At 39.1% G+C, this 16508-nt stretch overlaps 1 protein-coding gene across 4 annotated transcripts in view; it reads right to left on the bottom strand.

The window, feature by feature from the left end:
- The window catches only part of INPP5A (inositol polyphosphate-5-phosphatase A), a 329370-nt gene that overhangs the window by 212814 nt on the left and 100048 nt on the right, over nt 1-16508 (bottom strand). For all 4 annotated transcript variants that reach the window (XM_020794993.3, XM_078391263.1, XM_078391265.1 and 1 more), the window contains one exon: nt 1932-2032. In XM_020794993.3, coding sequence (XP_020650652.2) covers nt 1932-2032 — 101 coding nt within the window. The remainder of the gene's footprint in view (nt 1-1931; nt 2033-16508) is intronic.

Raw genomic sequence — 16508 nt, 5'->3', positions numbered from 1 at the left:
AAACCCACAGCAAAATATGCATACACAGATACTAATCTGTGAGCAGATATAATATCTTGCACCAGGCAACATTTTCATTTCTTCCATTGCATAGAACTTTAAGTTATTTGTCATAACTCAACATGTCTACAGCTCTGAGCATGAGATAAGACAGTGAAGCATCTTCAGTTCTTATTTTAAAAACAAAGTTGCATAGACTATGAAATGACAGTAAGATGAATTTGTAAGTGGTTGAACAAAAGCTGTTCATCAAAATAAATGATGAAGAATTTACAGAAAATGCCTGTGTTACACAGATTTTAACACATGTTAAGAAACAGTATGAAAAGGATAGCTACTCTTATCTTTCCAAACTCACATTTCTAAATATCAATATTATTAATCTATCACAAGAATTGTATTTTTAAAATACTTCATAAGAAGTGGAAAACCAGCATCAGCTGATTGTTGCGTTAGTCTGTGTCCTTTCAAAATGGTTGAATTCTCATTCTTAGCACGTACAACAGAGATAGTAATGTTTGCTACATTTGATCCTTCTTCCTTACTCATTAAACTAGGCTGAAGATTCAGTGACAGAAGAAAATGACAACTTCTGTTGGCTAATTCTTCCAATCAAAAAGCTTTTCACACTGCAGTTACCTACCATGTGATTCCTAAAAAACGAAACAAAACAATTCAGTGCTTTCTCTAGTCTTACCCACTATGGTCTGCAGCAGGAACAGCCAATAAATGGAGTGAAATAATTCTGAGGTACAAAAAAGCATCATGAATTTTAAAAAGTGTGTTTGCTATTGTTGAGAAACCCTTTTCTCTGCATTTTCTGACAGAATCACACCCTGTCGTGTCATTTATTATAGGAGAGAAGAAATACACAGCTGCATTTGGGTATTACAGTTCTGTACTCATCATGCTGAGGAGGAGCAGGGCCATGTGCTTGGGCCTCCCCATCCCTCTCCCTACCAGAGTCCCTGCATGTGGCAACTCTGTTGCTCACCTTCCTCTACTGAGCTGGAGGTTTCAAGGGGGATTCTGTAAATGTTCAGCTCAGCGTAGGAAGGCTGAGGGATCCAGCTGGTGTGTTTGGCCTCCTCCTCCTCTGCAGGTGCAACTCAATGATTTAATGAGCTTATCCTTACCAAGTCATCTAATGTAGAGATGGAAATTACATGGCTTGGGAGGACATTTGTGCAGCATCTGAACTAAAGAAAAATGAACAAAAATTAAAACTGCTGCTTTTGAAACACCCAGGAGCTGAAATTCTCCTTTAAAACCAAGCATAGGTCTCCAACATGCTGTTTTACCCCAATTACAAAAGGGGTTCTTATGAAACGTAATGTTGCCTTCTTATCACTTCCACTTGGGGCTGGAATGATGCACAGTAATCTAATGTGCCAAAAATGGTTTCCTGAACCCCCAGAGCACACTCAACCCTAATCTCACAGAGGAAGTATTTGTGCTCAAGAATAAACATGGTGGCTTCCTCACCCACTCCCACTGAACAGGTGGATAAAAATCAATGGTTTTTAAAAATAAACTGATTTAAATCAAGAACTGATTTTTTTAAATTTAAATCTTCAAAAAATCCTAGTTTTTTATTTAAATTGTGATCAATTCCACACTTCCACTGAATATGAAAAACTATTTTTCATCTGTCTCCATGCTCTTACATCTTTAACACATTGAACTAGTATATAATAGGTAACTCTCAGACCAGTAGTACAAACATTTTCCAAGCCAAAACACTGACATTTTAAATAACAGCATGCTTAACATATTAAACAGAGTGATATTGGTCATTTTTCTTTCTTTCTTTCTTTCTTTCTTTCTTTCTTTCTTTCTTTCTTTCTTTCTTTCTTTCTTTCAAAAATACATTTTGACTAGCAAGGCAAGGCCATTATTGAACTCTGAACAGCATCCTTCTTGTTACTTACTTAACAAACTTGTCCACATGAGACATGGAGGCTTCATAGTTTTTCCCACCAAACTCCTGACAGTGCAATGCCATAAAATGTGGCTTATGTGTGTGTACAACCTGTAAAAAGAAACAAAGCATGAGCACATCCAGAACTTCAAAAATTACACAAACAGAAAGAGAGCATCAGAAGTTCTACATAATTCAGGCTAAAACCACAACTTTTCCCAATAACAATGCTATATCTTTGCAAGTTCAAATACGTAATATAAGAATTTGTTAGATCCCATAACATGTTTTCAGGAAACTATATTACAACATTACAGATTCGAAAGTCAGGCTGCTTCACTAGTTGCATTTTACCTGCACTTCTGGTGGCAGGTCTGTAGGAAATAGCAGGTATTACACCTACTACATATGTCAATGATATCCTTATGATGAATTATGCTGATCCCTCAACTAAAAAGCAAATGTGATGAACTGCCATACTGGCTGACTGACTAAAATGTCTCTACTTTGCCCAGAAAACTTGTGCTATATACAGTGGTACCTCGCAAGACGACGACTCTGCTAAACGACGAATCTGCATAACAATGACTTTTTGCAATCACTTTAACGATTTGCAAAATAGTCATTCCAATGGGGGATTTTCGCTGGATGTTGATTAGGTCCATGCTTTGTGAACCATTTGTTCGCAAGACGACGATTTTTTCCGCTGATCGTGGGCTTCGCAAAATGGCTGCCCTGTGTTTTCCAGACCCATGCTTTGCAGGGCAGCCATTTTCACAGCTGATTGGTGCTCGCAAAATGGCTTCCCTATGGGCGATCTTTGCTGGACGATGAGGTATTTTCCCCATTGGGATGCTTTAAACCAGGTTTCAATGCATTCCAATGGGGAAAGGGTTTTCGCATGACTACAATTTCGCTAAACAGCAATTTCAATGGGACGGATTATCGTCAACATGTGGGGCACCACTGTAACTTTCTTTCTTCTAGTGTTAAAAACACAGAATGCAACATTTTAAAAGCTTTGATAGTAGGATGTAAAAAAGGGAACATAAGCCCAAACACACAAGACAGACCTGGGAGAGAGGTGAGACAGAAAAATAAAATGAAATGGCTTTGTTCCTCCATGGACTCAGGGACGGACACTATGATGAGACCTCAGGGGTTGCCCTTTATGGCAGACAACAGGGAATAAAATTAAGCTGCTTCCTATGTGAAGCTTGTCCACATGACAAGCTTCCTATGGGAAGCAGCTTAACGCTCATGAAAATGTTGTGAAAATTGATGGCCAACAGTACCCAATAGAAATGAACAGTAGGAGCACAGATGACCAGATGGAACACAGATGCCAAGTGGCATAAGCAGAGGAGGGTCCACAGCATACCCAAGAAACCTGGCAGTGGTACAGAATCAAGCCAGCCTTCTTCCTGGCAAAGTAGGGTGGGAGCCAAACAAGACAGCAGGGGGACTGCATTAGCAAAGTAACCCCCCCCCCCAAAGGAGTTACTGTGATATGCTTTCGACTTTGCATAGCATGACTGTCAAAAGGTTGGTCACCGCTGAAAACGTCTATCTGATTTTCCCTGGGAACAACTATCAGAATTTAGCAAAACTGCCAGAAAAACTCACCTCCACCAAGAAATATATGGAAAACTTTCAGGCTAACTTAACAATTCAGGATAAGATAGACCGGGAGACGGGTAGGAGACTGAGTGTTCTCATTTGGTAGAAAAATTAAAAGACATACAGTGGGGTCTTGACTTGAGAACTTAATCCGTATTGGAAGGTGGTTCTCAAGTCAAAAAGTTCTCAGGTCAAATCTGCATTTCCCATAGGAATGCATTGAAAACCATTTGATCCGTATCTGCTCTTTTCCGTCCATAGAAACTAATGGGAAGCTGCTATTCTGCCTTTGACCACTAGAGGGGGATATTTTGTTTCTTTTTTTCTTAGGTCAAGAAAGGTTCAGGGAAGGCAGGGAAAATACAGTCCAGGCAGTACAGTACCAGGCAGTCCGAAGACTGTCTCCCAATCCACTCTCTAAACGCTGGGAGGAGTGAGGAAGCCGACAGGCACCCTTTTCACTGGCCAACAGTTAACTGAAAGTTCAAATTTTGCACTCTCCCTGCCTCCCACGTGGTTTTATTTCAGTTCTTAACTCAAATCTAAGTATGTAAGTCGTCAATATTTTCCTATGAGAGCGGTTCTTAAGTCAAAATGTTCTTAACTCGAGCCGTTCTTAAGTCAAGACTCCACTGTAATACTGTATATACAAGGCAAAATGATAAATGATATGGATAAGAACACTTTAGCTTCTCTATTGCCAAAAGAAGGTTACGAAAGAAGAATAAGGCAACTGAGAATGCCTGACGTGACATATTGATAGGAACAAACAATATAGTAGTCCACGATGAGAAGCTGTACCAATTTATCAATACTGGCATAAAAACAAGACATATATTTACCACCAGGATCCTAGACTTCAAACAATTGTACAGAATTCATGAAAAGATCTGTGTAACACACAAAATCAAAAACACTTCCCCACTAAAATTTAGGGGACATGCTTACATTTGAAATTTTGGCACTGGCACATATGCAAGGGATATTCTCTGGTATAATATTTATGTTGGAATTTAAAATTTGGAAAGATACAAAGTGCTAAAAAGAGCAAGAGTGCAAACTTGATGGATCAGTTCTACAACTCCAACCTTCACTCTGTCGAAATACTGTTCACTCTTCATTTTTTGTGAGTATTCTGCACTGACTAATCTTCATCTTCTTTTTGTACTGTTACAATTTCCAAGAGCTAAGATTCACCCACACAAATGGCGGCTTTCCCTACACAAAGCACTCTAAGAAGGAATAGGACACGGTGCAACTTTGCCTTGCCACTACCTTGCCACTGCCAGCCTAAACAAAAGAGAGAATCAGCGTAAAAGCACAGAATCAAAGAATAATGAAGTTGGAAGGGGCCTCTAAGGCCATTGAGTCCCAGCCCCTGCTCAATGCAGGAATACTAATCAAAGGATATCTGCCAGGGGGTTGTCTATGTTTCTCTTGCATGCCACCAGTGTTGGATCACTCACCACATCTCAAGGTAATTGGTTCCACTGCTGTACTGCTCTAACAGGACGTTTTTCCTGATATTCAGCCAAAATCTGGCTTCCTGTAACATTACCCCATTGATGTGTGTAGTGCACTCTGGGATGATTGAGAACAGATTCAGCCCTTCTTCTGTTATGACAGCATTTCAAGTATTTGAAAAATGCTATCCTATCTCCTCTTAGTCTTCTTTTCTCAAGGCTAAACATACCCAATTCTTTCAGTCTTTCTTCATAGGGCTTGGTTTCCAGCCCCCTGATCATCCTTGTTGCCCTTCTCTGAACTTGTTCCACTTTGTCAGCATCCTTCTGGAGTCCAGTGTCCAAAACTGGACACAGCACTCAAGGTGAGACCTAGCCAGTACTGAATTAAGGTGAACTAGTACCTCACGGCAGAGGTCCGCGGCCCGGTCCCAGTCCGTGGCCTGAGCCGGACTGCGCAACGGAGACAGACCTCCCCCCACTCCCCTTGCGCAGCCCCTTTATGCATGCGCCTCCATGCCTGTGCCAGCACAAGCGCCCCCCCATCCCTTCGCACATGCACACAAGTGCCCCCAAGAGCTGTCCCACCCGTCATACAAGCCCCCGTACGAGCGCCCTCCCGCTCCTTTGTACATGCGCACAAGCCTGGGGGGTGCCCCACCTTCCTCAACCGGTCCACGGGATTAAAAAGGTTGGGGACCACTGCCTCATGGGATTTGGAGACTACTTCTGTTAATGCAGCCTAAAATAGCATTTGCCTTTTTTGTAGCCACATCACACTGTTGGCTCATATTCAGCTTGTAATCTACTGTATGACAATTCAAGGATCCTTCTCACTCATAGGATTGCTGAGCCAGATATCCTCCATCTTGTAACTGTGCTTGGTTTCTTTTTCCTGGGTGTAGTACTTTGCACTTAATCCTACCGAATTTCATTTTGTTACTTTCAGCCCAGTGCTCAAGCCTATCTAGATCATTTTGAATTTTGTTTCTGTCTTCCAGGGTATTAGCCATTCTACTCAATTTTGAGTCATCCACACGTTTGATGAGCACCACACTAGCATGTGTCCAGCTCACCCTGTTTATGAGAGGCAGCCAATATTTCCCTGGGTGTGAGAACCTAACCGCTTCTATTTTGACATCCAGGGGACATATTTTTAAAGGTAAAAATCCAAAGGCAGTCAATATCTTTTTTAGCATTAAGTATATATTCACAAAATGTGTACTCTTTCAAGTTCTCCAGAACTTTTTATTGCACTAGACCAGTGGCTCCCAACTTTGGGTCTCCAGGTTTTCTTAGAATAAAACTCCCAAAAAGCCTTCACTCCTAGGTGTGCTGGTAAGGATTTCTGGGAGTTGTAGTCAAACAACAATGGGGGACCCAAAGTTGGCAAGCACTGAGTTAGAGAATCAACTCTTGTGGAAGAAGGGACAAAACATGGAAGCCCCATCATTTGGCAAGATGTTTTAGGACAGGTCATGGAGGTTTGCAATTAAACTGAGTTCCAAGATAGAAAGTAGGGAATTGATGAGAATTACACAGGTAGTTCGTGGCCTATGTGAAAGACAACATGGGGAACTCCTTTTGCTGGAAACACAAAGACAGCAGAAACTCAGGCATGTGCATTTAGGTGAAACACACAGGATTCTTTAGCAGCATTCAACAGAAAACAGGAAGGAGACATGTTTGAGAGGGCACAGCATGTTCTACATATTACAGCTCTTAATGGAAAATGCATCTTCTTTCTAGTGCACATATATAAAAATATTTAAATATGAACACTTAAGTATAACAGAGTGCCCAGTCTGCTCTTTTATACACTGAAATGGCTCTGGATGCTGCAAATGGCTGATGGAATATTGGAAAATGATTAAGGCTTGCTAACATTTACATAAGCAAAGGAACAACCCTCCCTGCTGGGTTTTAAAGCAGTGAAGGAAGGAGAGTATTCTCTAGTGAAGAATCTATACCAGATGGCAAACATCCCTCAGAACTGGCCAAACTAGATGGGATGCCTATCAGATAGTTAGCAAGAAGAGCTTGCCTGCACCATGCAAATAGGCACAAAGGACGTCAGTATGGAGTGGACTGGGGAAGCAGCATGAGGAAAGAGTTCTGCTCCACACACCAGAGTCCTCCTCTGGATATGGTCCTCACGCCTGCCATTTAACATTTTTAAGAAAACATTCTCACAGTTACCAATTGTATCAGTGGTGCTGTGCGTCATTTGGCTGCAGATGTAACACTTTGTCTTGGGTCCCTTTTGGAAATAAAGGCCCAAAAGAAATAAAACATATAGACAAACAAGCATTCAATACTGAGTCTTGAGAACAGAGGATAAAGGTTACACACATGTTCTAATTTCAGATATAAAATTTAGCAGGGTACTTACAAACCTTGGTATTTCAGCCTCCACCACAAACATACTTTTTCTTTTTAAATTTATTTTGCTCTCTGTCCAGAAAAAGTGGCACACCCTCCCTGAATTTAAGTTTCTAAATATAGCAATGCTACATAAAATGACAGGTTACAAGGAAGCCAAACCTCAAATGCCCACTGGCTACATCAGAATTAAGTGAGATGCCTGTATAGAGTGTTGTTGGCAGATCCTGCTACAAAGAAACTACAGTATAATCTCATTTCTCATTTTCAAGAGGCTAACAGTTAGTTCTTTCAAAAGAACTACAGCACAGCCTTAATACTGAAGAGTGGTTTGTTTTAATATATAAAATATAAGAGACGTCCTTCTTCTACTAACTTTTATTTATACAGTATATTAAAAATTTAGTAGAAGAAAAACAAACAAAAAAGCAAACAAAAAACAAAAAAAATTATGGCTGCAAAGAGAGGTCCTTCTACTAACTCTTAGCTGGTTCAAGTGTGGGAATTGGGAACTTCCATTCATTCATTCATTCATTCATTCATTCATTCATTCATTCATTCATTTAATATGCCGCCCATTCTACCCAAAGGTCTCTGCGCGGAACATCTTGTCCGTTCCACAGCAAACATAGCTTGCATCTTGGCTACTACTGTCAACTTGGTTTCATGTCCTACATTTTCAATTAGAACCATAAAAAAGTTCCAGCAAGAAATTTTTGCAGCAACCATCTTCAGGTTTATGTGAAACCCACATGTCTACCATTGATTCTGCAATCTCCATTTTTGTATGGAGTCTAATGGTAAACTTCATCGCTAAGACAATTGCCCCAAAGTCTGGTGCCCAAGCATCTTCCTTTTTCTCCCCCATATTATGTAGTCCCTCCCCTGATACAGAGTTCTAGACAGCAATCTTAATATTTGGTCCTCTGGATTTTTTAGACATCACCCAGAATCTCTGACCCATCATCATGCTGGCTGTAGCTTCTAGAGTAGAAATCCAAATTATCTGGAGGGCTAAACACCGTAAACTGCTGCTGCAGAGAACTTGAGAACTTAAACTAAAATGGAATTTTAGTTCATCTTAATAAACGCAGCCCCCCCCCCAATGGATTTTGATCTGGTTTGGTTCTCATGGACCAAATCAAATCTTTGTTTGTGTACTGAATTAATATGTGTGCTAATGTTTAAGCTCTTATCTATCATTATAACAGTTTTGTAACAGTGGAAGTAAGTCACCCCATTGCAGTGCAGTGGTCACATGAGTGTGGTCAGACCCCAAAAATCCAGATTCATCTCTCTATTCACAGTCATGAAGTTCAGCAAATAATCTTGAGCTACTGACTTTCTTTCAACCAACCTACTTCACCTCGGTGTTATGAGGATAGAAGATGGAAAGAACCCATGTGTGCTGTCATGAGCTCCTTGGAGGATGGATGGGATAAAAATGTATGAACAAATTCAATAAATAAATCAAGTAACAAAATAAATAAAATAATGCCATGAAATGGCTTGAAGCAAGCATCTCTAACTAAATTAAAATTAGACATTCACGCTAAGATTTAAACTTTTGCTGCATAGCGTAAACATGTCTTAAATGTATATTTGTGGGGGGTAAGGAGGGGGAAATCTGTCAGTTTCCTTTTCTTCCACATTCAAACTGTTTAAAACTTAAGAGATTTTTAAGTTTTGATAACTTTTTCACACAGACTTACACAAACCTAAAAAATCTACCCTGAAATTAAATTCTCCTCCAAATTAAATAGATTTTACTATTTCCAAATGCAAAGAAGTATGTTTTATCTGACTGTCATAAGGGTATTAAAAGTGAGAAGGATCCCAGAAAAAAAGAAATATAGTAACCCTAATTAAGCCCTAATATAAACAGAAAATAAAACCCATTTTAAAAATTTTTATTCAGTTATTTAAAATATTTTACCCCACCTTTCTCCTTAAACAGGGCCCTAGGCCACTTACATAACTAAAAGACAATACTTAAAAGCTAAAAACAGTACGTATACAAATATTAAAACAGAATCAAATACCACACTGAAAATGGCAAACAAAGCCAAAATCAGAAACAGATTCAAAGTGACATGAAAACCCCTCTCAGATAGCCAATCACTAAAGGAAAATCTGTTAGAAGAATTTAAGAATTAAAGTTAAATTAAATTAATTGATTTAATTTAATAATTTAAAACAATTAATTAAATGATTCAATTAAATGTCCTCTCTTTGGATAGACAGATCTGTCAAGTTTGTATTTTCACATCCCAACTTTTAAATCTCGAATCTTTCCTTAATATGAAAAAATATGAATATATTTCGCCTGCCGCCGTGATCGGACCCCCAGGAGGCCTCCGGAGACCTCCGAAGGTGCTGATCGCGGTGGCGGGGGATGCCAATGATGAAGCAAACAGATTATCAGTTGCTTTGATTTCTCAGCAAGGATTAAAGGCACTGAGTTAGGTTCCTAGAGAGGAAAGCTGGTCAGTGTGGTGGGGTGTGCAGTCAAAAAAAAAAAGAGGCCCTTCCTGACTCTCTCAACAACACCACAGACACAACTGGAGAGGGAATCTCCAGATCCAGAAGGGAGAGGCAGTCTTAAGGGAAGGAAAAACTCCACTTATTTATGGAGGAAGAAAAGTAGAGTTTTTCCTTCCCTTAAGACTGCCTCTCCCTTCTGGATCTGGAGATTCCCTCTCCAGTTGTGTCTGTGGTGTTGTTGATGAGTCCATCCCAGTTGAGCTGGAGGTGAGGCTAGGGAAAGTGGAGGGACAGAGTGGGAGCGGGTGGAACCCAAACAACAAGCTCAGCCAAGCAGAGGAGATAAGCTCCCAGAAGGCAGTAGATATTTGGTGGTGGTGTTCGGTGTGGTCAAATTGCTGCCACGTTTGGGGGGGGATGGTTACCTATGAATTAAAGCTCCCCCACCCACTCCAAAAACAGCACTCCTATAGTCAAAAATCCTGTTGCAGTCTTGTAAAATAAAGGCTGTAGTTTCTTTGAGTCAACCTATCTCAAGCTCTTTCCTCTTTTCCTAGCATTATTGTCTTTTCCTGGGAAATTTGTCTTCCCATTATAGTTTGCCCCACCAAAAATGCCTTTTCATGCACACGTGGCAGGGGGGCGGCTTCTTGGCTATCATAAAAGGGAGTAATGGCTTGAAAAAGGTTGGGAAACACAGTGCTAAGAAGTGGTGTGCATGAAACATGACTAAATCATCTTGCAAGCTCCCTTCTTTGCAACCACTAGGCTAGATAGATTCAAAAACCAACATACTTTCCGCAAGTCATGCAAATGGCAACTGAATACACAATATATAGTAAAATACAATCTAGCAAGTTGATTCTTTTTGAGAAAGCAGGCAAGATAAGTGTGATCCACCATCTTGAAATAAACTCATTTAAAGTAAAGTGCCCGTTGGACACAAATAAGTTAATCAACAGCAGAACATTTGTTTTCATTAGTAACAGCAAGCATATCATTTGCAGAGGTATCATTACTAAAGTGTTTCAATCTGACCCCAGTCAGGTCAAGAATCAGCTGGTGTTGTTTGCCCATGTGGTGATGGTTGGCAGCACATTAAAAGAACAGCTCATATCAATCACATCACATCAGGTCAATGGTAGCAGCAAGACACAATTAAGCCCAGGACAAACACAAACACTGAAAGAATGTTTTAGTGTTTATTGCAGCCAAGTCTCTTTTTTTACTCAGGTACATAAATTCTAATTTAAAAGGGAGTGGTCAAATTATATGGAAAAAAAAGGCCACCAAGGCAACTAACAACTCAATGAAAAGAGAAAGTAACAATTCCTCTCTCCCACACACTCAACATTCATGCAGTCTCTGTATTCCCATCAGCAAACAACAGCTAAAGAGGAATCTGAATTTTAAAATAAAAGAAAGAGAATACTATCTAGGCCTCTTTTTGAGACGGGAATTCTGTAAACAAGACAATAGAATTGCTCCTCTAAACCAAGTTATCTGTTGTAATTATTCCAAACACACTGGAGAGGTTTTACCGTGAGCAGCTCATGATTATAAATGGTGTTGAAACCATTCAAATGTATCCAATGCCAATTCCATAGGAAAGACCTACTGGGAGGACCCCCAGCTGTATCAGTATATGTGGGACTACTTAGGAGGGTTGGGATAGAAGACAGAAGAACTCCAGGTTCCTTCACATTAAACATTTCCTCCTCTACCCTTTGTGTATTTTGCTCCTGGCTGGTGCTGAATGAGTATATAGTGAATCAGTATTTGTGTCTGAAATTACCTATTTTCTCTTGAAGAAATCAGCATCTCTTCCAAAATCTTTCAAAAAGTTAAAGAGGTATTTTTGGAAATGATTCTGTTCATGATTTTTCATTTGTCTGTTGTTTCCAGTGGTGTATCACTAATTTATCCACTACTCTAATCCACTTATTCTTTTACACCATGGTTCCCAACTTTTTTAGAGCTGTGAACCCCTTTTTATTTATTTATTTATTTATTTTTATTTTATTTATTTTTGGACTTATATACCGCCCCATAGCGCTACAAGCACATAAGAGTGTTTTTAAAATTGAGGCTTGAACAATAGTTTACTATAATTATTCCAAAACAATTAGCTAGTTCCAGCTAAGCATGGTCACTGTATCATAACAATCATGCCAGTTGATCTTGTTTTGCAAATACTGTAATAACCAAACATAAACAAAGGATGCAGGTTTTATAATTTGCATTCTTTAAAATTACAATGTTCGGGTTTTTCAGGTTTTTAGGGATGTAGATATTTTATGCAATTATATAATTACGTAATTCATATAAATAAGTAAGTAAGTAGGTAGGTAAACAAACAAACAAACAAACAAATAAAAGTTTTATTCCTGAAAGTTCTGTAAAATTTTTAGTCTAAACAATATGTGTGGCAACTTGCCAGATGGACATAAAATGACAACTGAGTCACAAACACTGAAATTGTACTGCAAAATAATTTTTGGCTCTCCGAGGAGATAAGGTTATTTAAAAATTGTGGAGAGGTATGAACCTCCCCCTAATTTGTAAAGGATTGTAGATATAAGGAAATAAGATGCAAGGAACTCAACTCATAATCACATTACAATATTTCCATGCCACTTTATGCACATCAGGACAACTCCATACCACCTGGGACATCAAACAACAACGATCAGTGTATACTTTCCACCAACAGTTATAGACTGGTTTGGCTGGGTGAGCATGGAGAATAATTGTCATATGTGTCTAAATATGCTAAAAAGGCTAAGTAAAAGTATTTTACTTTTAATAAATGTTTAAATTTAATGTTTTAGAGATGAATTCTCAGTTTTATAAACTTAGGCTATGAGCTCCTACATTTTTAGAATTTAACTAAAACATTCTTTCTGTTATTTTACTTTTTAAGGCTCTTGTATTTTGGATGGATTTCTATTTAAGCTCTTGTGTCTACAGTTTTATTCATGGCTGTAAGACTTTTGTATTTTTTTTACAACTCTGATGTATTTTGTGTTTATGGAACATAGAAGTAATGTAGATAAATAATTAGAATTAAACTGAGCTGATGTTGCCTGAAATTATTACAACAGTGAAAAGACTTATACCATGATACTCAGATGAATTTTAATGTGATTGTCAATGATGGTTTGGATTCATTCTGGAGTTAACTCTTTTTGGGAGGATAAATGCCACTGCGACAAACAAAGTCTTCTGCTGTTTCCCTGGAGGTCTATCAAGTTTTATAGGACTCTTATAGGAAGGGTTCAGGCTACAGCTTATATGATCTGACAAATAAACCTATAAAACCTACAGAACTCCCAGACATCCTAGCCCAGTCAGCAGAGTTCAAATCCACAAGCTAATCAAACTGTCAGGTTTCTGCAGAGCATAAAAACCACTTTACATTGCAACTCCCAGAATCCCTCAGCTAGTATGGTCAATCCACATATTTTCTAAGCTTTGGTTTTGCAAACACTGAAAACTGCCTTATACCTGGTTGGACTGCCCTTTGTGTAGCTCAGGATAGCCTTCTCTGATGGAAAGAAGCTCTTCAGGGTTTCAGGATGAAATACTTTCTACTCTCAGAACTTTTAAGCATGAGATATTTGGGACTTCCTGCCCAGTCTACAACTCAGATGCAGCTTCCCCCATTTGTTAAAATGTCAATGAAAGCAAGAACTGCAGATTTCATGTGAAGATATTCCTTCCTTTAGGTTGTACACGCTCAAACATTCATTACTGTGATTTTATACCAGAAGGAGGCACATATGAAGCACATAAACGTCAGACTCATACAAAATGCATTGCAGAGAGCCTGAAAACAAGGGCTAGTGGGATGTACATGTAATAATGAGGGACTTGTGATTTAAGACATAAAATCCATTTTGGAATAGAGAAAATTAGTTTTGGGACAAGGGAAATAAAGAAGGGTTAAAAAAAATACCGTTAAGACACTACTGCAAGGGTACTCAATTTGACAACAGAACAAATGAGTACCATGGTCATATAAAACAGTTTAAAAAGCAATGTAGCTTAAGTTTCACACTCATGTTTCAGATTTTAGGCTCTTCTAAAATTTTAGACTTGACATTTGCAGTTGGAAAGAAATAATGCTAAGTCACTTGAAAAAGATACTTCTTCAGAATAGTTTGTAAATTTTAAGGATGCAAGTTATGCAAACAAGGCTACATGAGTTCAGAGAGTTGTTGTACTCTTATTTGCACTAAGCAGTTCTTAGCAATCTATGGCTGATATGCTGCCAACAGTAAATGCCACTAACTTGTTCAGACAATTTTCTGTTTGTTCTTCTTCTTCACATAACCTTGGTCTGCTTTATCCCAGTTCTTGATTAACACCTTCTTCAAATCATAAAACAGTATGTCTTAGCGGTATGTCTCCTGCACAAATAACACTATTACTAGTGCAACAGGACTTACCATGAAAGGACAAACGATTCGTTTCCCAAAGGCAATGGGTAGAACTGATAAAGCATGTGCTTACCTGCGGAAAACTAAGATAATATAGTGGATATAAAAAGTTTACACACACACACACACACACCGTTAAAATGCCAAATGTCTGTGGTGTAAAAAAAATGAGACAAAGATAAAATATTTCAGACCCTTTTCCACCTTTAATGAGATCTATGAACTGTACAACTCAGTTGAACAATAAACTGAAATCTTTTAGGTGGAGGGAAGTAAAAATAAAAAACTAAATAACATGGTTGCATCTGTGTGCACATCCTCTTATAACAGGATGTAGCTGTGTTCAGCAGTAAACAATCACATTCAAACTCATGTTAAGTAGGATTGCACCCCTGCCATCATTTAAAGTGCCTCTGAGAAATCCCAAATAAAGATCAGCTGTGCTAGTAGGTCTTTCCTGACATTTTCTTAGTCACATCCTACAGCAGAAGCCATGGTCCGCAGAGAGCTTCTAAAGCATCAGAGGGGATCACATTGTTAAAAGATATCAGTCAGGAGAAGGGTACAAAAGAATTTCCAAGGCATTAGCTATTCCATGGAACACAGTGAAGACAGTCATCATCAAGTGGAGAAAATACAGCACAATAGTCACATTACCAAGAACTGGACGTCCCTGCAAAATTGATGAAAATACTAGAAGAAAATTGGTCATGGAGGCCTACAGCAACATTAAAGGAGCCGCAGGAATATCTGGCAAGTATTGGCTGTGCAGTACATGTGACAGCAATCTCCTGTATTCTTCATATGTCTGGGCTATGGGGTAGAGTGGCAAGATGGAAACCTTTTCTTATAAAGAAAAACATCTAAGCCCAGCTAAATTTTGCCAAAAACATATCTGAAGTCTCCCAAAAGCATGTGGGGGAAAGTGTAATGGTCTAATGAAACCAAGGTTGAACTTTTCGGCCATAATTCCAAAACATATGTTTGGCACAAAACCAACACTGCACATCACCAAAAGAGCACCATACCCACAGTGAAGCATGGTGGTGGCGGCATCATGCTTTGGGGCTGTTTTTCTTCAGCTGGGACAGGGACCTTAGTCAAGGTAGAGGGAATTATGAACAGTTCCAAATACCAGTCAATATTGGCACCAAACCTTCAGGCTTCTGCTAGAAAGCTGAACATGAGAATTTCATCTTTCAGCACGTCAACAACCCAAATCATACATCTGAATCAACAAAGGAATGGCTTCACCAGAAGAAGATTAACATTTTGGAATGGCCCAGCCAGAGCCCAGACCTGAAACTGATTGAATATCTGTGGGGTGATCTGGAGACAGCTGTGCACAGGAGACGCCCTTGCAATCTGACAGATTTGGAGCATTTTTGCAAAGAAGAGTGGGCAAATATTGCCAAGTCAAGATGTGCCATACTGAGACTCATGCCCAAAAAGGCTGAGTGCTGTAATAAAATCAAAAGGCGCTTCAACAAAGTATTAGTTTAAGGGTGTGCACACAGATGCAACCATATTATTTCAGTTTTTTATTTTTACTTCCCTCCACCTAAAAGATTTCAGTTTCTTGTTCAACTGAGTTGTACTGTTCATAGGTCCCATTAAAGGTGGAAAAAGTTCTGAAATGTTTTATCTTTGTCTCTCTTTTTTTTACATTACAGACACTTAACATTTTAGCAGGGGTGTGTAAATTTTTTTATATCCACTGTATCTCCTTATGGCACACTTGTTAGTGCATCTATCAGTTGGCAGGATACCAGTTTCCTACAGAAAACTGCAGCAAACCTATAAATGAAACAAAGAAGTAGGGAAGGGAATTCCTGGGGACAATTACAATGGGACAGAATACAGTACCATGTGTCATGATAATGGGATATGTAGTCAGAGAAATGAAATATGGAGTCAGATAGGTTCTGTGTGGAGATGTTTTGAGGGACTTTGGAACATGCTTTTCTAAGCGCCATGAGAGTGTTTTTCTGAAGACTGTTACAGCCAGGATCCAGATATCTTGAAGGCCAAATCAAGGGCCCCTGGGAGACTCAACATTCCAAGCTTGTTACAGAAGAGATAAACTACGCCTGGACTCTTATGGGAATAAGAGGAGGAGAGAGGTGGTACGGCCCCTAAAGGTTAATCAGTTAACAGCCAGAAAGGGCCATGAAGAAGGGAGAAGTTAGAAGGGTA

The sequence above is a fragment of the Pogona vitticeps genome, chromosome 3 (assembly GCF_051106095.1).
Source record: "Pogona vitticeps strain Pit_001003342236 chromosome 3, PviZW2.1, whole genome shotgun sequence".
Taxonomy (NCBI): Eukaryota; Metazoa; Chordata; class Lepidosauria; order Squamata; family Agamidae; genus Pogona; species Pogona vitticeps.
Note: the sequence above shows the minus strand (reverse complement) of the source record. Positions and strands in the feature narration are given on the sequence as shown.